Source organism: Fundulus heteroclitus, chromosome 15, assembly GCF_011125445.2.
Source record: "Fundulus heteroclitus isolate FHET01 chromosome 15, MU-UCD_Fhet_4.1, whole genome shotgun sequence".
NCBI classification, from domain to species: domain Eukaryota; kingdom Metazoa; phylum Chordata; class Actinopteri; order Cyprinodontiformes; family Fundulidae; genus Fundulus; species Fundulus heteroclitus.
Genome location: NC_046375.1, coordinates 26,741,295 through 26,765,200, shown reverse-complemented (window position 1 = coordinate 26,765,200; position 23,906 = coordinate 26,741,295). Strand labels below are relative to the sequence as shown.

The 23,906-nt window shown below is 38.7% G+C and overlaps 1 protein-coding gene across 1 annotated transcript in view; it reads right to left on the bottom strand.

The window, feature by feature from the left end:
* Window positions 1-5,573: 5,573 nt before the first annotated feature.
* Window positions 5,574-23,906, bottom strand: part of opn5 (opsin 5) — an 88,462-nt gene continuing 70,129 nt past the window's right edge. Inside the window, exons 4-7 of the mRNA XM_036147091.1 lie at window positions 14,913-15,083; window positions 11,233-11,567; window positions 10,879-11,120; window positions 5,574-6,673 (exon numbers count right to left, since the gene is read on the bottom strand). Of these exons, the coding sequence (XP_036002984.1) occupies window positions 6,607-6,673; window positions 10,879-11,120; window positions 11,233-11,567; window positions 14,913-15,083 (815 nt within the window). The 3' untranslated portion in view covers window positions 5,574-6,606. The remainder of the gene's footprint in view (window positions 6,674-10,878; window positions 11,121-11,232; window positions 11,568-14,912; window positions 15,084-23,906) is intronic.

Here is a 23,906-nt window from a genome sequence, read left to right as displayed (position 1 = left end):
AGAACAGGAGCTTTTGAAAATGTTCTAACATTGTTGAACAACCAAAGCTACTTAAGTAAATCAGAATTAGTTCCCAAATTAATCCTAAAATAAAGTAGACCTTACATTGTGATTATTTATTTATTTATTTATCTTCTTAAACTGAGGATTAAGGACTTTTATTAAGAAGTTCTTGGGTGAACGCGTCTCCGCATTCCTACTTGTCTAGGCCTCTGCAATCTGATCTATGATCTACGTATTCTGAGTGCCTGGTCAGGAAGGGTGAAAGGTTCTCTGAAGCTTTCTGTTTTCAGCAACCCTGAAAACCCAGAACCCTTTACAGTCAGTGTAAGGTGTCAGGTAACCTGTGGGACCACCTCGTCGTCCCTCTGGTTCCACCAGCTGTGTGAAGTCCACAGCAGCTCGTCCTGGGTGCCATGCCCCAGGGGTCTCCACACCCCCCTGTGGAACGTCTCTCATTGTAAGGATCTCACCTTATGTCCCGTTCAAAACAGGAGTTCCAATGTGGGGTGTCTTTGCTGCTTTGATGTTCCTCAGAGAAAACCTTCATTCATTGATATCACCTTCAAGCTGTTATCCTTTTATCATCACAGCCCCCCAACCATCCTGACCAGATCCAAAATGTCCCCATAATTTAATCTAATTAAATTAATCTTACTTATTTTCTGTATGTAAGACGATAACCATTAAATTATCCTGATCTAAAAGCTGTCAGGTTAAAGGTTAGCTAAACTCAGTGTGATGTTTTTTCCCTTAGGATGTTTAACTGGTTAAAAAGACTATTGAGTTATTTGTGTTCTAGTTGAAAATATTAAATCCCCATAAATATTGTAACCATTGTACCCTGATGCTTTAATCCTAAATTTACCCATGTTAGTTAGTAGGATGTGTCATTATGCTAATTTTATTGCAACCTTATCCATTTTAGCCAGTAATCTTTCTTTGCGTTTTATTGATGCCTGCCAGAGTAGCAGAAATCAGCTTACTCTTAAGATGTTCATTAAATGAAATGCTATTTAAAAGTTCAGATTACTCTACGTATATAGTGAAAACTAATTAATTCATTTATTTATTAAACTGTTGATATAAAACCCACTTAATTTATTAAGTTGATCCATGATCCCATCAAGGTGCTTCTTTAAAAGTTTTCACCTTTACATAATCTTAATGTGTTTCGTAATGTGTGTTTTGTTTTAATTGTGTACAACAAAATCTGAAGTGAAATGCATGAAGTCGTGTCTGCAGAACTCATCTGTGTTTGTTGTCGAAGGTTGTCCGATGCCTCAGTCATAGTCCTTCATTGTCCTTTTCCAGTCCAATGTCTAAATTCAGCAGCCCAACATTCTCCTTCTCATCAAGAGTCCATCCTCCAGTCCTCACGCCTGCAAACAGAATGAATTCTGCCAGCATTTTTTGCCAAAGAAAACGCTCCATAGGTTGAAAAGAAATTACAGCAAAGCAGTCACAAACATTTTAACTACAGTGTTCCCTCTAACATGACAAACATAAAAGAAACAAAAGGATAAAAAAAAATAAATCAAACTTTGTCTCTGACAAAATAAAACTCAAAACTGGATCAGGCTGAAGTCAATGACATCACCTTTAGTCCTTGTCCCAAGGATCAGCCCCCATGGCACTGCGGCACTGTTTCTGCATTCTCTCGCATCTGAGAATGTCTAAAATTAGACTAAATCTCTATGTTAGCACAATCCTATCATATTGACCAGGTTTCTTTGCAAAGAAAAAGAAGCAGAAAGATAGAGCTGTTAATAGCAGAAAGCAACAAACATTTTTAAGACACCACCTTTCCTGCTGGAAGATCTGGCATAACTTGGTTAAAACTAAGTATAATTTAGTGTCCAAATCTGATTATAACTCCTTACCGCACTGCTAGCACTGTCTTTTCAGAGTGTTCTGTTGGCAGAAAAGGTGGCGTCTCCTTTAATCTGAAAGCAATAACTCAGAGAAAAACAAGAGTGTTAATAGCATGCAGTTAAAACCCTGGTCCCCTTAGTGTCCCTTTAACGTGATGTTTTTCCCTTTTTTCTCTGATCCTGGGAAGGTTTCTATTCTTCACCTTTCCTTTGAAACTTTGTTCAAAACCCCTCCAAAAGAAAGGAAAAAAAAAACGAAAGAAATGAACCAAAAAAACTAAAACAAAATTGTTTTCCAAGGAGCACAATTATGTCTTTTCCAATATGACATAGGTTTTTGACTTATTACAAACTTTTTTGATATATTTCTGGTCCTTTGACCATGTGTATTTGCTGTTAGTGATGCTTTTATTCATATATACCTTATCAAACCTAATTGGTCAAGGGTGAAACTTTAAAGCAATGATTGTTCCCTTTTAGTTTTTGAGCTTCTAGTGTTTCTCTATAAATGATAAGAGTTTTCCCCATAATTCAGCACATTGAGAAGGCTACCCAAAACAAACCAAGATTAGAATTAGAATGTAACCCTTCAGTAGCTGGCTTTATTTTATTTTTCCCTCTGACATAGTTTTCGTGCCCCAGGCCAGAACACACAAACCTAGCCTCGCCATAAACATTCAGATGTTTAAATCATGGTCAGATTTGTTTATCATATCTATTGTCCTGTTTCAGGTTAAACTGTCCCTCTGAGGATCGCCTCAGCTCAGCATAACTAATAACATCAGATGATTTTTTTTACTGATGACGCGTGTAACGTGGCCTTCTAATAGTTTGACGCTTTTCAAAATTTCTCATTAGTTGCATTCAAATTCCAAGTAAAAAATAAATAATATAAATGAATAGAAAAACCTTAGAAAAGCAACCATATTTAGTTCCATACAGTTTGTTCAAAGCACAGTTTTCCCCATCTATTTAAATCAAAAATCTTGTATATCTAAACTTCTTTCAACTGGACTGGTTTGTGATTAATCATTATTATTATAAGCAATGAGATCTCAGTAATTTTAAATTACTTTAGGGCTAAAAAACAAGTAATAGGATCTCATCCTAAATTTGTAAAACAGTAAACTTAACAAGCTTATGTAAAGCTTATTTCCAATTTCTAACAAAGCTGAAATATTTCCGTTCAAGCCATGTTAATCTCTCCGTGTATCAATTTTAATTTGGTCCTGATATTTAATGTTAAAAAACAAACTTTGTTATTTAAATCTCTCTTTTACTGTACCTCTATTGTTAACATAGTCCATGCTTAAAATGTCATTTGAATTACGGAGCTGCAGTTCTCCCAAAACAAATGAACATTCTGAAACCATGAACATTACTTTTACCCCCGAATTAATTCACACAGACGAACGTTTAGTTACATAGATACATACATACGTACGGTTACATACAAACGATGACATTCAGACAGACAAACACGTGCAGGCCTGCTTTTTCACCATCTTAAATAGTTTTTCATAATTTTTAAACGTCAACGCCGAAAGATGTTTTCAACGCGTTAAGTTCCCGCTTAGTTTAAAAGGTGGAGAGCGTGCGCTGGTTACGACCCCCCGATGTTTCGTCCACACGCGGTTTTACGCTTCAGTCCCGCAAGGATACAACTCTGTGTCTCGCAGACACTTGGACGCTTACCCATTTTTGAAAGTTATACGTCGCTATTAGCAGTTTAGACCAATTTTATCCACAACGGAAGTGCCTAATCGGTCCCCACGTAAACGCTTCCCCGGTGCAACGCCTTTTTAGTTTCGTTTCCGTTTCCTTGTTTTTAATCGCTTTTCTTTTTTTCTCTTAATTTTATTTTTATTATTTAGTAGCAGTACTGCAATAAAATAAAATAATAGTAATAATAATAACCCCTATGTGAGAAATCTGCATGTTTAATCAAATCATTTCAAATCATTTATGCATGTCATGCGTCTGGGCCCCTACGTTTTTCAGCATGAAATCGAACGTCTCACCCTGGGGCTAGGCTGGACCCCTGAGAACTCTGCCTTTGACCCATAATACTGACTCTTCTGCTTCCTGACTTTTTTATTTTATTTTATTTATTTTATCCTTTTTTTGTGTTTTTATTATTATTTTTTACGTCCTTAGCACGATCGACCAACTAAATGAAAGGCCTCACATCCGATGGTCGCCTTTTTGGTATAATGGTCGGGGTCCCCACTTATCAAAGCTGCAAACGTCTTCGCAACAGTCAAGGACTTAAGCATCCCTGCCGCTTTCATCCACAACAGAAGTGGACAGCCTCTTGCACAAACCCAAGACAAGAGGACTTTAATGGACCAGCTGCAAACTGCTCAGCCGGTCACCTGTTCTCCAGGTGAAAATCACTCTGCCCCTCCTTCCCCCTTGTGGGAAAGTCCGTATTTCAGCTGAAAACGTATTCTAATTAAATTTTGAATTTTAGTTTAATGTTTAAACCTTAGTCACCGTTCGGTATTGTGAACCCTGTTTTATTTGCCTTAAGGATTAAATATAATTCATTATTTCTACCGGCTTTTACTTTTACTACCTTTTAGGTTTACAGTTTTTAATTTTAAAATTTCTTGAGGTATACTTTAAAATGGGGTTTAAAATTTAAAAGCTTGCAAGCATTTTTTTTTTGACCAATTGCGTTTGTTTTTAAAAGAGCTGGAAAATAATCCCCTTACCGTCTCATGAAAGAAAGGTTCGGATCTTCGCGCCGACGCCCAGAGACGCTCCGAGACCAGGAGCTCCTCCACATCCCTTGAAAATCCATTCGGGGTACCAGAGGCCGGATAACCTCTCCGGGCCGGCCAAAGCAGCTCCTGTCCCCGGACTCCCTCGCTCGTCGGTCGGAGATCTTGTTCGTTTACGCCAAATTGTTGTGGGAGTTTTGGGTGGAATATTAAACAATAGTAACTGAGTTCCCATCTTTACTAAATGACGAGACGGTGGTATAACGTTCCAGCACTTTTATTGAGAAACAGAGCAGAGATTCACATAGATGGAAAGTAATCGCACCCCACGGTTCCGCTGCAGTCTCTGTCTGCCCTGTCTCTGCCTGTGTCACTTTTCGGGCTTCCCCTAATACTGCACCGTGGCCTTCCCATGAGACAAAACAAAGACAGTCTATCGTAAACAATCAGTATCCCTCAGCAGCTGCAGCATTTGGCCTTGCAATCAGAAAACAGTGAATCTTATACACAGACATCAGGTCTCCAGGCCTCCTCTGTCCGAGTGGTGTGAGGCCATAGTGACTTCAGAATAATAATTCTTATAACAGTATCCCACAATGCAGTGCGATTATTACATTACCCTTTCAACACCCATACCAAAACACTCTGGGGGTGGCAGTGGCACTGAAGCTATGTGTTTTTCCTGTAACTGATGGGTTTCAGGTTTTAATCCCAGCTCCGTCTGTCTCAGTCGTTGTGTCCTTGGGCAAGACACTTCACTTGTTTTGCCTGCTGTTGGTGGTCAGAGGCCCCAGGGCATCTGTGGCTACAATATAGCTCAACACCATCAGTGGCTGAATGGGGGAGTGACTGATGAGGTCCTTAGGCTTTATAAAGTGTTATAAAAGTGCAGGCCATTTACCAATTAGCCGCACTTTTCATGCTCAGTTTATATTACCATGAAACTGTTGACAAGACAGAAATGGACACAGTGTTTATGAGGAAAGGACATGCAAAAACGTTTATTTTTACTGGTAACCAAAAAAAACAAAACAAAAAAGAAAACATATCAAAAATAAATATATTTTAGTAGTCCCTGAATTAACTATAACTCTATATCTTGAAATGTAGTTATCTCTAGAAATAAATGCATTGTCTTTTTCTTTAAATTAATACAACCCATTTTTGCAACAATTGACCAGATATAAAATTGTGACAAGAAACTGTCATCAGTGCATTCTGAATGGTTTGGGAAATAAAGTGCGCTCATTCTGTGTGTGTTTTCTTGAAAAAGAGCTCTACCTTGAACTCATATGTTTTTTTGATCAATGCTGGTAAATAATGTTTGCTCCACCTTTCCTGGTTTGAGTTTTCATTAACCAGAGTTGAAAGAACTCTCTAACTTGCTCTCACTGCCATTAACCAGGTGAGATAACGTGATCCAGTGCTTTATCCAGATACTTAGATAGATTTATGATATACAATACACACGTGTAAAATTACAAACACCAACAGCTTGCACAAACAGCAACAAAGATCAACATAATCGTGCTTTTACTTTGAAGTTTTAGTTTCCAGTTTAACTAACAATGTCAAACATACTGAATTGTGGGATTCTAACCATATTCTACACAGAGACATGATAGCTTAAGATGTGACTTGAACCAGAAAACTCTCTAGTTCCCAAACCTGAATCATTAAATTTTTGAGAACTCTCTAATACTGGAAATGGAAAATCAAATAGTCCACACAACATGTGATCTATATGATGAAAAACAGTGTACACTACAAATATAGGGATGCCTTGTGGGAATAATGTGTTATAATCACAAGAAGCAACCAGAAAGATGGGTATCCAGTGATGGGAGGACGCTGAAACACGCAGGAACCAGCAGCAGAGGTGAGCAGATGACGATGTCTCAGCAGGCAGCGGGCGATTGGTTGGGTGTAGTGCACAGAGGGCAGGGAACAAGGCAAGATGTCCATGGTACAAGAGATAAAAGGTCACCCAAGCTCAAAAGTTTCTTTCACATCTCGATGTGAGCTTCTTTGGCTGGTGCTGTGTCCTTTAATGAGCCCGAGATTGTGTAGAACCTGCAAGAACATAATTATAAACAAAACATGTCAATAAAACTGAGGTAGAGGACAGGGCCAAACATGCCTGCCAGTTCAACAGCACATCAATTGTCTACTGATGTGTGGTGTTGCATTTGTTAGTGAGGACGGGATAAGCGCCAAGGCACCAGCACCGATCCCCTTCTACGGTCTTTTTTTTCCACATCATCAACTGAAGTAGTGAGGAAGGTCAAAGATGTACAAGTGAAAAATGAGTGTAAGTTTTCATTAAAAAAAAAAATCACTTCTTCAAATCAGTTCAGATCTTACTTTGAGAATTGTTTCATAAATGATTAAACATGTAAATATTCTAATTGGTCTTTTGAAATTGAACAAATACAGATTTTCAAAGTGTTCCTTTGTTAGGTTTTTAATAAAAAAAAATATTGTTTGGAGTATGGTTTATTATGAATTATCTTAAAGTGGGGCAATTTAGAATGTGGATTTTAGCTAAATGTTAGTTTGATGTCTTACTGAAATTAAAAAGCTTTTACCAGTTATAGACATATATAAAACAGCCCATTTAGTATTGGCAAGGCTATTAAAGACAGTTCTTAAACCAAACAATAATAGAGACCAGAGTTTTTTCTGTGGGATAATAAAAGTTAAATAACTTCTCTTTCATGTCATTTTGAAGGTGAATTAAATTTCACTTTTTTTCCGCAGAATAACAGGGCAACGCAAGCTACTGATTTTCTGTCTGTTTATCTTCTTTTTTCAAAGCACACTTTAGTTCAAGATATTTGCAGTATTTATTCAGGGCAAATATGACATCCTGGCCACATCATGTATATTTGGAATTCAGTCTATGTTGATGGACAATCAAAATTTCCACAGGTACCTTTGCATTTTGTAGTGGATACTGACAAACGGGTCTATCCATTTTATCCTTGTGGGAGGAAGCCGGGGAAACCAAGTATGCACAGGGAGAACATGCAAACTCCATGCAGAAAGACCGCAGGTTGAACCCGCTTATGATTTAAATCCAGGCCCTTCTTACTGGAAGGCACCAGCACTAATAACTGGACCACTCTTCAGTCAGTCAAGCCCATGTGAGGACCTAATTTATTTCCAGCAATATATACAAAGATCTAAATAATGAGAAAACTAAACCACTCAGCATCTTCTGCAACACTTAAATACACCCGTTTTCAGTATTGTCATATGATAGAAAAATCTAGCCTTTTTGCACACAGAATGGTTTCCTACAATAGTCCATCAACACAACATTATTTGCATCAATGTTTTCATCTACACTAAAACACGGAAAAGGACCCAAAATAATGGCGTAACTATGCAGGGCCTGTATTTTGAGCTATAATGTTGCCATGGAAATACATCAGGAAAAGAAGAACTTGTTGAGCATCAACAAAAGGAGCGTGATGGGGGTGCAACTTCATTGTGTATAGGATTCCTAAGCAAAAATGTTTTATATAGAAAATCTGGACTAATACCAAGCAAAGAATAACTAAAATCCCATTTTCATCAATGAAGAAAAATAACATTTATTGAAAGGAGATGAGATCTAATCAGATCTAATTTTAGTTATGTGGAAAAGTGGGAGGATCTGTATCAGTCACTGAGACTTGATGCACTTGAGCAACAGGAAGTGAATGACGGCTTGTTTGAGGTGAAGGTCATGAGTTTCCGATGGAGATTCTCTCCACAGTCTGAAGTGACCGTTTCAACACTCGGAGGAGAAGAGCTGACGGATGGGTATGTTTTGCAAAAATGTGAGGAGGAGCACCAACAATGTGCAGAAACACAACGGACATGAGGCGACACTTAGAAGCAGGTCATCCTGGCATCCATGCATAGGTGTCTCACAAGGCTGTACAGTTAATGTTATCTGGAGGTTAGCCACAGCTCGCCTATTTGTTGAGTCTAAATTTGAAACTGCTTAAAATGCTCTTTCCTCACAAATGCAATCAGCTTTTTATAGTTCCATTGAGCGCCATGCATTTGTGCTTAGGGAGAGTTCCATGTAGCATTTTAATGGTTTTACCACAACACTGAAGCCTTGAGGTTGTTAGCCAATTATCTGATTAAATGTTAAAAACCTACAGTAACATGTTGATGATTGCAGTGGGTGGCAGCATTTTCCATCTTGTAAGTCATAGAACCCCTGATGAGACCCCAGTCCTTCAAATTCTCTCATAACCAAGCCTTAATGCCGTGAAAAAAGGTCTGCAGCATTCAAGAGAGATAGAGCTAGATTGTTGTAATAATGGTCGTTTCATGAAAGTGACCATAAGGGAAGCAAACACAAAATGGACTGGCTGCAGACATTTACCTCTCTATGCTGATGAAGATGATTTAGTTTCTATTATACAGAGACAATTAAAAAGAAGCTGAGGTTAAAATTAAAAACAATCATTGTCATACAGAAGACTTTAAAGTCCCATAATTCAAAAGAAATAACTGCTTTGTGTTTTCCCTATTATTTCTAATGTTTAGAACTTATTTGCACTGCAGTGTTTATATTTACCAACATATGGCAACGGTAAATGCTAATTTGTCAAAGAGCTGCAATCCTTTCACATTTTTATTTAATGAAGAGTTGTTCTTAAATTCCTTACAATACATCTCACTTATTATTTGTTTATTGCATTTAGAATGTTTGTGTTTTTAAAGTTTAGGCATGAGGAATTTAATTTCCTTTAAAGGGATCCATGATTAGTTGACCATGTTGGCCGAAATATGTTATGATTTTCCTATTAACTTAAAAATCGCTGTCTGTGATACTTAAAAACTCATAATCACTTTAAAAATTGTGTATTGTTTGTTATATTTCTGACCCATGTAGGTCGCAATTTTTTCACCTGCCCAATGCATACTGGGTTGATGACACGATTAGGTCTTACTGGACTGGAACCTCTTGGGTCAAACACAGGAAGGCTAACATTTCCCAAGTTGGGGGTGCGCTGGTGTTGCAGCGAGTAGCGCAACCAATGTATGGATTTGGTTTGGCGTTGCTCATTGCTGTTTTGGCTGGACGAAGCTAGCGCTGGGACCTAGTATACATCATTTACCCAGAATGCATTGCAGCGTAAAAAACAGGGCGACGTCCGTGTAACAATGTTTTATTTAAATCTATAAAAAATACACAGCTTACAGTATTCCTACTGTATTGGTTTACATCTAAAATAGATATTTTAATAAAGTCCATTGTTACAACTGATTGTGGATCCCTTTAGGATATGATGCCGTAAAAATAGCCTTCCCCTTGTGACTTCATATCTTAGTTGACTAAATTTGAAGTAGATTTAGTCACATGGGAAGGTGAGAAAATGTGACTAAATCTAAATATCGTTTTCCTGAAAAGATTGACAGAAACTAAATTCAAATCTGCCGGCATTAATGTGCAGAGCATGTGAGCAGCAGGAACAGTATACAGCAAACAGTACATTTTGCAGGTGCCAAGAGAGGATTTCTTTACATCAAGACAGCCATAGGTAGGATTTTATAATAATAATAATAATAATAATTTGGGTAATAAATAATAATAATAATAATACAATGGAAATATCATATGAAGGGGTATCCAACAACAGCAACAAAATCAGCCTGTGTTACCCCCGGGGCAAAATAAATAGTGTTGCTATATTTGGGTGTGCAGAACATATTGCCCATTTAATTTTGGAGAAATTGTGTATCTTAACTACAGCTGCTCTGCCACATTGATGGCCTTACTTTCTCACTACATTATCGAGGCTTGAATATTTTTAGCATCATCCTGTTGATTTTTTTAAGCCAAGAATTCCCCAGAAGTTTTGAAAGCCTCCAGCCATGTTTCAAATTGAGAAGAGAATGATGAACGATAAAACCTGAAGAAATGTTTTTCAGCATTCTCTTAGAAGGAAACCTTGTGAGTCGAACTATAAGGAGTAGAAGCAGAGCTCACTGTTTTTTTTTTATAGGATGCCTTTGTTTCATTACAATAGTGGGAATATTATACCTCTTAACCAAAAATAACTATGTCTCAATGTAAGAAAGAAAATATAATACAACCTTTTAAAAGCTCTATAATACACAACTAAGACAAACTCTCAAGTGTTTCTAGACAGACAAGCAGTATAAATTAAGGAAGGCTTAACGGTATGAAAGAAATGTATACCAAAAACCCGCGTCAGCACCAAACACCCAGATATGTAATTACAACTGGACAGAGGCACACATTTTACCTTGACTTCCTAAAGTGCGTCCGTTTCTTCATGACCCTGATACAGCAGGATGAGCATGAGTTTTTCAGATCCACAAGTTGGTAGATGATGGGATTGTACATCGCTGAGGACTTGGCTAGCAATGTGGGAATGACAGACACGGGGATGGGCACGGAGTCTGGCTCGCCAAACGCCGACACCACTGAAACCACCGCATAAGGAATCCAGGCGATCAAAAAGCCTGCACAGATCAGCATAGCCACCTGGGAGATGAGAAAAACCAAAATTAAGTCAGAATTTTATACAGTCAGTTCTGGAAGGCAATATGTTTTTGTCTTCTGTCTTTATAGTTTCAATTCACCCTGATATATTCACCTTTGTGAGTTTCATCTCTAGGTTGTGATTGTTTCTGATGCGGGCGTCGTAATGGGAAATTTCCCTCGAGGACGACTTCACTTTAAAAATGATCATGACATATGAGAAGATAATGATGCCAGCAGGGAGGATGAGACAGAAGAAGAGAATAGCCATTACAAAGCTTTGGCCTGACACAGAGGCTTGGGCGAGCCACCAGTCCAGGGTGCAGGAGGTCCCGAAGGGCTCCGGAGCATAGTTCCCCCAGCCAACCAGTGGCATGGTGGCCCAGAAGGCAGCATACGCCCATACAAAGGCCAAGCATAGGAAGGTGTGGTGGCGTTTTAACCATGAGCCTAAAAAAACAAAACAGCAAAAAAAAAAACATTTATAATGAAAGACATTAACAAATTTCATCTAACCTCCATCCTAACCTCAGTTGAAAATTAAATTTGACATTGTAGTATGCAGCAGTATGTAACGTATTTTCCATTTTGATCCAGTCACTATTCCATAAAACAGATTAAGAGCTGTTAAGGAAGAAAACAACCTTACAGGGATAAAGACTTAGATATTTACTTAATGATATTGATCCAAGGTCTCATTTAGGGAACATTGCGTTACATTAATATTGTGATGCATACTAAAAGTGTACGTGTGGTTAAAAGCTAAAAAATGGCCTATGGCAAAACGAATTATGAATTATAAAACTATTAGAAAGCATGCCAGCAAGCAATTTCCCTTTAGAAATGACAACTCCATGTGTTCTACCTTATGCTCCGTCCTCTTCACACCCTCATTCAACCATAAATGCCAGCCAGAGAGAAATGTGATGGTGAGAAAACTTGGATCAAATGTTTTATGAGTTTCACAATTTAAGTAGACTAAATTTGAGCTTCTTGTTATTTATTTCAAAGGTCCTTATGTAAAGTTATGGCTCACCAGTGCAAATATTATCAACACTGTGGTTTTGAACACTTATGATAAAGTTTGATATGGAGTGAAAATGAATGTCTGGCAGCTTGGAAACTACTATAATGCTAGCATTATATCAAAAGTATTAAAAAAATTATGCAAAGAAGAATATGTGATTTGATCAATTCTAAAGAAAACCATTTGGCTTCGGGGCAAACATGGCACTGCTCTTTGTATATATGCTTATTTTCTTTTATTGATTCTTTTTAAGCTTTTGACTGTGTGAATCACAGTAAGCTGTGTTTTAAACTTAGTCAAAGAGGGGTGCCTCCTTCAATTGTGAGACTGTTCAGGTGAACGCACCTGTAGGTCAAAAACAGGTAAAATGGGGCTTCAAGTGTGTCATCCCAACTTGGTGTCAGCAACTGTGTTTTTATTATTTGTACCAGTATGAGCTCTGTCAGAGACAGCAAAAATGTAACTAAAATGTCTTTTAGTGAATGTCATTATGTATGCATTTGTGTCATTTGGCTACCGTATCTGGTATTTTGAGGTTTTCCGTATTTATTTATTTCTTAGCTGGACCTTGAGTCAGAAATACAGTTTCTGTCTATCTGAGAGGAATCATGATGGAGTGTGATTTCCATCTGCATTCCCCACCTTACCCCTGTATCCTAAATGAGCGTACATATGGGTCAGAATTTGTGTGAGGGACCGTTGATTATAATGTCAAGTTTTTCTTTATGGATCACAACCTTTGCATGGGAAGCGACACATGCCAGTTTCAGGCCTCGTTTTGGGCATGTGCTTCATTTATAAATTAAACTCCTGTTGGATGCTAATGGACAGCTACCACCGAAGTGGTCATTAAGATCAGACTAACGCTGCTTTCACGTGATTCCCCGTCATTCCACATATGCTGCACATAAACGTTACACTGGGTAAACCTTCAGATTTCAAAGAGATTTTATGTATTCTCATGTCTTTGGTATACGGCATATGCGACTTTAACCATGACATCAATGATTCTTTTAATAACATTTAATATGTGATCAGCTAGACATTTGGGAATGACATTTTAATGCACAAGTCGTAATTAGCCAAATTAATCTGGATACAAGTCATGGCACTTTCAGTTTTAAGCATCCAGCGTGCCAGGATGAGTGAAGCACCAATTTAGCGCAATCTGAGATTAAGTAATAGTGTTGGGTCTTGTAGCAATATCTGGGTCACAGTTGCAGCTATTCTGTGGAAGGGATGCACATGTGCAGTGGGCATGCGAGAGCTGCAGCGCACAACGAGGTGAATTTTTAAGCATTGCCAAAAACATTTGCGGCAGACTCACTTACACGATGGCAAGAGTAAGGTGATTCTGAAATATTATTTTCTTATGGCATCATCGCTTCCTGCGCCACTGACACTAAAGGCAGATATACATGATTGATGCATAACTGACATGACTTAATAATAAATGTAAGGTAAATAAGAATCTTTGTTCAATGAAAATGGACAATGAATACAATAACAATTCAGTGAAGGCCAGACAAAAAAAATGGCAATACTGCCTTTCCTTATAAAAGAACCTGAAATCCTGTATAAAGAGGATATACATTGTGAAGCTCAAGTGTCACTGTAATTTCTGACCGTCCAAAAAATAAATCGCTGCTTCAATGTATTTTTTGTGTAAAAAAAATTGTGTTTGCTGTTAAGCAAATGATGACTTAAGTGGACATTTTTTTCATTTTAATACAGCCTATACAGTAAATATACATTTAGAACTATGATGCAAACTAGCAACATTAGGCATATTTGGCCATATTTACTAAACAAATTGTCAATATCCAATATGATCCTTGGTATGTGCCATATAGGCATTAACAGGCTCCTTGGCTGCTTTAAGACCAGAAACAGGTGGAGGAGAATTTACAACAACAGCCTAAAAGAGGTTAAAGTCAAACAAAGTCCAGCAAAAAGATAGTAAACTGTGTTAACTATTTTGGAGGAGATTAAATGTTTACTGTCCAGTGCAGAAATGTCCAACTCAAATTTTCAAAAGCCAGTGTCCTGAACGTTTTAGCTATTTCCTTGGTCCACTCAGGATGGACACTAGACACCACTGTTCCAGAGGTTATACCATGAGTAAGGCCCTGTGCACACAACAAACACCCATTGAAGACATTATTGATTTTGTGTTGCTGTTAACACATCTACATGACATTTTAATTACAATCTCTGTGCCAACAATGCAAGTAGAAAAGTTACAAAAACCGTGTAATTTCCCTGTCACGCTACTCGTAGCCTGTATGTTATTATAAACTCAATATCATGCACATGCATACAAACACTTCCTGTTTCAAAAGGTGGTAACACCAAGTCACGCTGTATATGTTACAGTGCTTCCCCATACAGGCAAGATTTCAAAACGTTACACTGTGGAATCTGTTTTTAAATTGTGAGGTTTTCAGAGGAAACGTGTGCCGTTGTGGTGAAAAACCGAACAGTAAGAATGCAAGAAAACCTTTCCATTATTACCCAAAAACATTGTTGTGTGCACATGGCCTAAGAAACGTCCACAGTTTGTCATCTGCTGAAAAGTAAAACACAAGAACAAAGAATACTCCTCCTCTGGTTTTAGATTCTTGAAATTTTGTTTAACGCAAAGAAATATCAGCCACACTGTTATAGTAAATATATAGTAAACACAACTGTGACAAATTCTCAGTTATATTTCCCCAACCTGGGAGAGTACATGATGTTCAAATGCTTGTAGAACTTTTTAGACGCACCATATTGGAGATGGCAGATCTTCAGGTACCGGTCCAGGCTCACTACTGTCATGGTGATGAGGCTCCCACAGCCAAAGAAGAAGCCCGCCCAGCCGTAGAATTGACAGCCCTCCCATCCGAATAACCAGCGGTGGGAGAAACTGGACACAACGAAAAAGGGCTTTCCAGCCACTGGTAGGATAGGGAAGAGGAAAGAAGAGTGAAAAAAAACAGATGAGATGAAAATGAAAGAACAAAGACAGGAAGAGAAGGAAGGATTCGGGACAAAAGGTGAAGAAAAAAAAATTACTATTTTTACATTGGCTATGTAGAGGGATATAGGAAGGGACAAAGCATGACAAATAATTTGATCAGTTTTTGTTTATTTTTAACGATCAAGGGTTACCAGGTACAAACCAAAAGGTTAAAAGTTCTAAGCATCTATAAATCACGTAATAAAATCCATATATACATACTTTCCCAGACCTCATCATTTATAATAAAACAAGTGCTGTGCAAACAGAACTTTCCAGAATTTGACTGTTTTGTTTTTGCAAAATTACACACAACAGGAGGGTTTTCTTACACAGAATGTCCAACCATAAAAGCAAAGTAAAGAAGCTCTTTTATCAGCAAACAGCTAAGGGCTACATACTATTCACATTTAAAACTCTAACTTTGGTAACACAATGTGGATGAAGATATATACATGAGTGTTTACTGGTCATCTTAAAGAGTTTCCTATTATGGTGTTGTGACAAGGGCGAACATAATTGATCTTTTACTGAAAGCCTTGAACGTCAATGCTGTGAAACTTGGCCAAATACACTTTCCACCGACTGAATTTTTGACCTGGGTCGCATTTGAAAAAATCCGATCTGTGTCGATCAGACTGTCATGAAAAGATCAGATCCAGGTCGCATATGGGCAAAACAAAAATCAGAATTGGGTCACTTCAGGCTGCAGTGTGAACGTAGCCTAATTTTAATGTTTGAATTACATGGGCTCTGTATTCCTTGAGTGTGTATGTATGTCGGAACACTTTAGGCTTCCATGTTACTTCATGCTGGTCTCTAATTGGTTACTTAAAGATTTGCCTGATGGCCAATCAGTGTTTTTTGTCATTCTTCAAACTCACTCGAATGCGCAGCAAGAAAAGGTCACTAAAACATGCGGATGCAAACGGAAGAGTCACGGTATATTCGCACCAGCAATGCTTAGTGCACTTTAATCGGACTCTGGTTTGTTTCCTCAGAAAGTTTGGTTCGTGGATTCATAATCGAGCTATTATGTGGACTACTAAAGCAAACTTGGGTCTGCTCAGCTTGGTTAAACTGAAGTCTGGAGCGGTTCGAATACATATGGGACTACCAAAACAAGAAGTGGACTACGGTCCAGGGCAATCCTGGGAAATACAATAGTAATTGAGAAATGAAACTAAAGAAGTAAATCATTTATTGTAAATACTGTGCTCGACATCTGTGGAAGCGTGACATCAGTTCAGTGAAGCTGTATGCGACCCTGCTCGTACGCTACCGCCTTATACGGTTATTATATCTCTCCCACCTTGTGTAAAATCTAACAGTCTCTGTGATTCTCTGCCTAGTCTTCCGTTCATGCTGAGCTCATTGTTGAATTGTGCTTGTCTGGCACATTGCAATAACATGGCTAAAATCTGTGGATATTCCATTTTGTTTTCATTTTTTAGGTAAAGGAAATTGTGCTGTGTTATTGACCAACCCCTTTTCTTCTGTGTTTCAGCGTCACCACAGGTCAGGAATTGAACAGTTTGGTCAAAAGGTTGGATTCGTTTGACAAAGTTCAGTGTGAAAACAATATGCACCAGCTGAAAATATGCAATTTGATCCCCGATTGAACTGATTAATATGGGCTTTATACTCGAGAAGGAGAATTTTGAATTTCTTGATTCAACAGGAAGCCAATGAAGGGATGCTAAAATTGGAAAACACAATAGCGGCGGGGGGGTTGAGGGAACTGGCAGATTCAGGAGTGGTGGGCTTCTGCCTGGGGGGCTATGGCCAGCCATCGGCCGGTGGGCTCTGGTGGGCTGGCCTCCTTCTTTACCTCTCAGGGAATAGCCACCAGGGGTGATGGAAATCTGCCCTCTTGGTCCTTCTGAGTTCACCACCAGGGGACAAACCTGCTGAAGTGTAGCCACTCAACAAATCTGCACTTATTTCAACACATATCTACTGTCCCAATACTCACACTAAACCCTATGCACTTATGGTAGAAGTGCACTTAAGAGTTTGAGTGCACAGGTTAAAAGCCTCCAAACCAGGAGGATTGGGACACTTTGGGTTATGTCATTGACTTGCATCTCTCTGTGTCATAACTGCGACTCCAAAAATGACAGGACCATCACTGTTTTTACTGTCTTTACTGCTAAAAATGACTAAAATAGCAAAAAGCCAGCATTTTGAGGGGAATAACTTGCAGGAACCAAAATCTGAGAGGATATGGCAGAGTGGGTATTGTCACAAACGTGAAATTAATGGTAAGTAATATATTTATTTACACAAAATATAAAATAAAAAAATATGTTGTGTGTCTTTAAATAATGATAGCACTTTGATGTGACATTGGGTTTTTTTTCTTACAGAAAATAAGCAAATAATAATAATAAAAGACATTAGATATTTTCATAATTATTTATTTATTGTAATTTTTACAACTTCGTGAGCAGCTGCTGTGAGGTAAAGACATAACATAGCAGACAGCAAGCATGGCTGGTTGCTTACTTGTTCACAAACGCACTTTTAGGTAAAACAGTCATTAATTAGACATGCAAAACTTTACTTTGTGCTCTCAGATATTTTAAATACTTCAAATACATTTTAAATATCTAAATACATCAAACTAATTAAATACATCATATTTTAAATACATCAAACAAATTCAACAAGGCAGATAGAATAAAATTAAACCAGCTGCTACTGGAAATTTCAGTTTTATAAGTAAAAATAACTACCATATTTGTTTTAAGAAACAAAAATTGGTGATTAGTCAGTCGTTCATTTAAGGTGGCAGTATGATTTTTGTTTTTTTTAGATCAAATATTTTCATCTTGTGGCTCAAAATGTCACATGAATTGTAAGTAATACACTTAAGTGCAGCCCACATCAATGCAGACTTCACCAAAGTGTGGATCAAGGGTGCAAAGGGACGGGGCGAATTACCACTCTGGAGAATCGGGACATACTACGCACTCAGACCCCCAGCAGGAATGCACATTTAAGGGGCACGAGGATGGAAGTGTGGGTATTGGGACGGGGCCATACACTAACCCTAACACATACACACACACACACAACACTACAAATAATAACAATCAGCGATATTCTTTTTAAACATACATTCCAATGAAATCTGTCCTCTGCATTTAACCCATTCCTTTAAGGAGCAGTGGGATGCCTCTGTGCAGTGCCTGGGGAGCATTCTGGGGGTAATAGTTGTGCTCAGTGACCCAGAGTGGCAGTCTGCAGGGTTCAAACTGGGTACTTGCAACCTTATTTGAGTGCAAGCATACTGCTCTAACCACTAGGCCGCCACTCCCCCAGGACACATCAGTGTGGCCTGCCTACTCTTATGCTGGATCAAGTTTGGATTTAATAAAGTCAATCTTGCAATTAAATGGTAAATGGCTTGTACTCGTACAGCGCTTTAACTAGTCCGACAACTCCAAAGCGCTTTACACTACAGTCAGTCATCCTCCCATTCACACACACATTCACACCCTGACGGTGGTGAGCTATGTTAGTAGCCATACTTCTGCACCACCATCAAAGGGCCTGGATATACTTTTTCCACATACTTTTATGTCGAGCAAAAAGTGCCCTGGCACATGTAGGGAACCAGCTTGTCTATATGGAAAGCCTGAAATGTGACAGGACACGTGAAAAAAAAAAAAATCTACAACTCAAGCAATTTGCATACATGGACTATTCTCTTGGATGGGAATTGCTATCACACAGAGAATTTTATCAGTAAAACAATCAGTGGAAGCATGAGGCAATGAGTAGCAAGTTCAAATCAGAGCTTCTTTGGGAGCTTGTTACATGTGCAGTATAGCATACTATTATGACCAAAGCAGAGACACAAACGCAGACAAGTTAATATCAAAGAGTCTGTCATACAGCAGGAAACACCAGATGTTTAACAAGCCAAGTAATTCAAAAATACAAAGCAATCAAAACAAAAGTTCATTATTTGTGTGTCATACGGAACAATTTAACAGGGAATGACTACTGAAAATGCTCACTCACATTGGCAAAAAAAAACTTAGAACTAGAACATTGAAAAAAAATCTTCAGCTATGTCACAGTTTTTTATTTGTTGATTGATTTTAAAGTGACTTAGCCTTTTTCCAGATTTTTCTCTCTGAAACCAGCAGAGTCCTGTGCTGATGCTTGGCTTTATTCACAGTTTTTTTAACTGACCTTCTCTACATTAGGTCCTTGCCTCCGGGACAACTGTGATTATTATTTGACTGCTCTGTGAGAAATCGTGTCAGGAGCGCCTGATCAGGGCTGTTCTGGATTATAGGCCCAGGTACATTCCCTGGAAAATTCAGTGGTTTAGACTTATTGACTTGTTTGTTTTGAGTTTTTGTATATGTATACAGCATGTGTTGCTAATTTCATGTTGGTAGCTCACTTAGAATTGTTTTTGCTGAGATGTCTGCGAACATTTTCAATACTATTTTTTCTCTTAAACAAAACAGAACAGCAGAGTTCAGTGAAAAGTCTAGTCCAAACTACAAAAGTTTGTTCCTTTTAAAGGCAAGGGAAATACAAAAGCTATTCCTAAAACAATCCAACAATAACTTTAACAGGATTTATTAGGAACTTTTGCAATGAAAAAAATTAACTATACTAAATCAAAAGCAACAAGCACAACTTCCCCTCTCAAAACCTTTTAGCTTAATAACTGAAAGCAATTTTCTTGTTTCCCAGAATTTGATGTCAGAAAACTAAAACTTGGGAATCCATGTGACAGCTTTTGTGGAAACTAATGCTAGAGTTTTTCTAAGAAGTCAGAAGCGTAGCACAAAAGGTATGTTGTAAAAAAGAAAAGAAGACACACAAAAGCAGCTGCCCCCAAGGAAGAACTATGTAAAAATAGATGATGGGAAAACCAAGTGACTAATGTGACTTGGCAATCTACAGGAGCATTGCAACGTTGATTAGTTGCACATGACGAGAGGTTTATGGTGCAAACCTAACTGTAAAATTGGCTTGTTTATCTGTATCTATTCTTCAGTCCCAGAGAGCACAGTGCAAAATAACAGCAGGAAATTTATAGTAATACTTGTGTTTTTATATCTGTCTCTTTATTTACAGAGGGAATGCCCTGCTTCATGGAACTATAGTTAATACATTCAGCACAAAGCCCCAGTTTATTCCCCGCCCAAAGTTCCTGGAGAGTTGGACTGAGCAAAAGCCATGTGGTTCGTCCAACTTCAAGCAAAATAAAAGGCATAAACATCCAATTGTCTCCAGGGCATTGACTACAGATATGATGAGCCAAATGTTTTCTTGGAATTACTGAAATCCAAGGGGTCTGGCATTTAAACGCAACAATATAAGACTGCATCACTATCCATTTTGAAGACATTGTAGGCATTGTGTACCCCCCTCAGTCATCTCAACCTTAGCTATGATGTTACTGTTGCCCCTCACAAGAACTTTGAAACTATGTTGCATGCTCTGGTCCCCATAAGGCTTCTAGAACAAACCAGGTCATTAATTATCCTTGAGAAGGTCCTCTTTTGGTCACAAAAGACAATAGCACACACACACACACACACACACACATACATATGCACATGATCGCTCATGTGTTCAGGAGCTTAACAGCGTTTACTGTACCAACAGTAGATTACAGCAAAACCCCTGGCTCTACAAATCAGGGAAGAATCGGTTTGCTTTTTGGCTTATGGAGCCTGCTGTCATTGCTTTATCTGACAGCTCTTAAAGAGATTGCTCATCTCTTGAGTTGTAATATTTTGAAAGGTTTTGAGCCTTAAATCTTTTACTCTTGTGATTTATAAGGGCCTTTATTTTGAAAAAAAAAAAAAATATCAGAGGTTAAAGCTATTTGATTTTTTGTTACATTATTTTCCACAAATATCAACATTTCATAGAAGAAAATGTATCCATCCTAATTTTTGCAAAGGTTTTATATCTTTCTATGTTTTTAAATCCAAAAATCAAAATAAAATGGTGGTTATTTAAAAGATTACAACTTCTAATGTTTGATGCATATCTACCATTGGTAAATTCTGTTGTCATTTTACATGAAGTCCTGTAACATTTGAGGCTCTAAACAAGTCTTATACAGCTGAAATAAAAGTAAAAGTATCTCTTTAGTTTATAAAGGTTGCAGAATCCCTGCTCTAAATGAAGCTAATCTGCATTTATGTAAAGACCATAAGAGAGTTACACAAAGCCTGATGCCACAGAAAGATGTAAGTAAGTGACCCTTGAAGAATTTCATGGATGACAAGGTGGATGTGAAAAGAAAGGGATGAGGTTACTACTTCAAAAAAACAATGGTTATAGAGACTCAAAAAAGTTTACAAAATGGCTACACCACTTGACAAAGAATGGTCACCTCATCTTACTCATAATACCACCAGGAACAAGGTCCTGTTTTCTATAACATTACAGCTAATCAATCTACATTATTTGTTATGTTATTATTTTTTTGGAACCACGCTAGTGGTTGAGAGATGGGGGAAGACATGCAGCACAGTTCAAACGGCCGACACCTGGACCTGGGATGGCTGCATCGAGGACTGAGGCCTCCTAATAAGGGTTGCATGCTCTACCCCTGCGCCACCGCCACGCCCATCAACATGGTTTTTATGTATCTAAAGGGCAAATTTAATTCCAATAACGGAGAGTACTCATAATGTATTGGATTTGTCTTGATCCAGCCTGCATGTCATTGGGATAATCCTGTACATTTTTAGACAACATAAGCTCACACAACTACAAAATCTGACAATTATTTTCCTGTATTTGCTCGAAGTAGTGCTTTATACATTAAACTGACAAACATTGATTGTATATGTAGTATATGGATTTTGCATTATCTTCCTGGTAACTATGAAGACTATTGAATCCTCAATAAATACTGATCCAGAGAAAAGGTGAACAGGAGGAGGATTTCTGAGGATTACGCAAGGTATGAAATAAGGAACTAATGTGTACTTTTCATTTTAAATAAATGTGGTTACACAATTCTGATTACATAATTCTCCTTGATCTCACACCGAGTACTGGCTCCCCACAGGGCTGTGTGCTGAGCCCCCTCCTGTACTCTCTATATACCAATAACTGCTGTCCAGTAGAGGTGGGCAGATCGATCCTAGGATCGATACTATCGATACCAACGCTGGTACTGATATTGAACAATACTCGTTTAAAAAGATCGATACTTTTTATTCTCTCCCGCACGCACTGACTGCAGCAGATTCACCAAAGTCTCCGTTTGTGCCCCGGCACTTTGCTGCTCCCCCTCCCCTCTCGTCAGCGTCTTGCTCCATCACTTGGCTCAGCAGCACCAGCCAATGAGCACGCAGGCTCAGCCTGGCCCGCCCACTCCCCTCTCTCTACTCTAAACACAACCGCGCTGCTGCTCCTCAGACTTGGAGAGAGACCGCTGGAGCAAATAATAATGGACGACAGGAAAAGAAGTGCCATTTGGCAATATTTTAACGCCGTTAATTAAGCATTGGCAAGCTTTATTGTTTGCAAAAAGGAAGTTAAATACAGTGGAAATACTACTAATTTATATAAACACATGAAAAATCATGACCAAGAAAACACTGAACTGCAGACACGGAGAGAGGAGACAAAACGTCTCTCATTGCCTGACCCTGACAGACCCTCCACCCTCAGACAGACGTCTTTGACAGAAGCGTTTCAGTCCTCCAGAGAATATCCAGGTAAATAATAGTGGTCATCTTCAGCAGCACTTCAAATTAACTTTCACAGCAGATATACGTCATATGTTACTCAAGAAGTATAGTTGTCAGGGTGCAGTTTTGCTTGCTGCACCCTGGACCTGTTTTGGCACCCTCCTCCTCCCATAGAGCTTGTTACTGCACTGATCATCTCCACCTGCCGTTCCTAATCAAGCCCGGACTCGGTTCACCTGCCAACATCTCTACTTAAACTCACCTCAGTCTGCTCTCCCCTGCCGGATCATCTCGTTTCCTTAACTGACTCTTCTCGCCCTATGGGACCGTCTACTCCCTGTAGTCGACTCTCTGTCCCACGTCTCATGTTCCTGCCAGCGGCTCAAGCTTCTTCTGATGGCTCACTCACCTCACACCACCCTCAACTCCCTCATAGTGTCTTGGATTAACCTGCAACCTCTCTCCATTGTGCAAGATAAGGCCTTTCAGGATTTTGTGAAGACCTCTGATTCTTTAATAGAGGGGAAACTGCCGGCTCTTTATGAAGACTGCTCTTCCAAGGTTAGAAAAGCAAGAAGTGGATAATGTACTGACAACTGACATGTGGACATCAAGATCCACAGAGGGTTATTTAACAGTCACATCCCACTTTATAAACGAGCACTGGCAAATGCAAGCGTATGTACTCGAAACAAGTTCTTTCCCCGGACAACACACAGCTGAGAATATTTGTTCCCAACTCACAAGGATTCTGGAAGAACGGGGCATAAAGGATAAGATTGTGGCAGTAGTCACAGATAATGGGGCCAACATGGTTGTTGCTGTGCGTAAGGCAGGTTGGGTACATTATCCATGTTTTTGCTCACACCTTGAACTTGGTGGTAAAAGACTCACTCAAAGCTGTCCCAGTCTTACTCGAGATCCAAAAGAAATGCAGTGCAATTGTTTCCTTCTTTCACCACAGCACCTCCACTGCATCCAAGCTCAAGGAAATTCAAAAGCAACAGAAATTTCCTGAGCAAAAACCGCTTCAATCAGTTGAGACCAGATGGAACTCTGTATTTTAC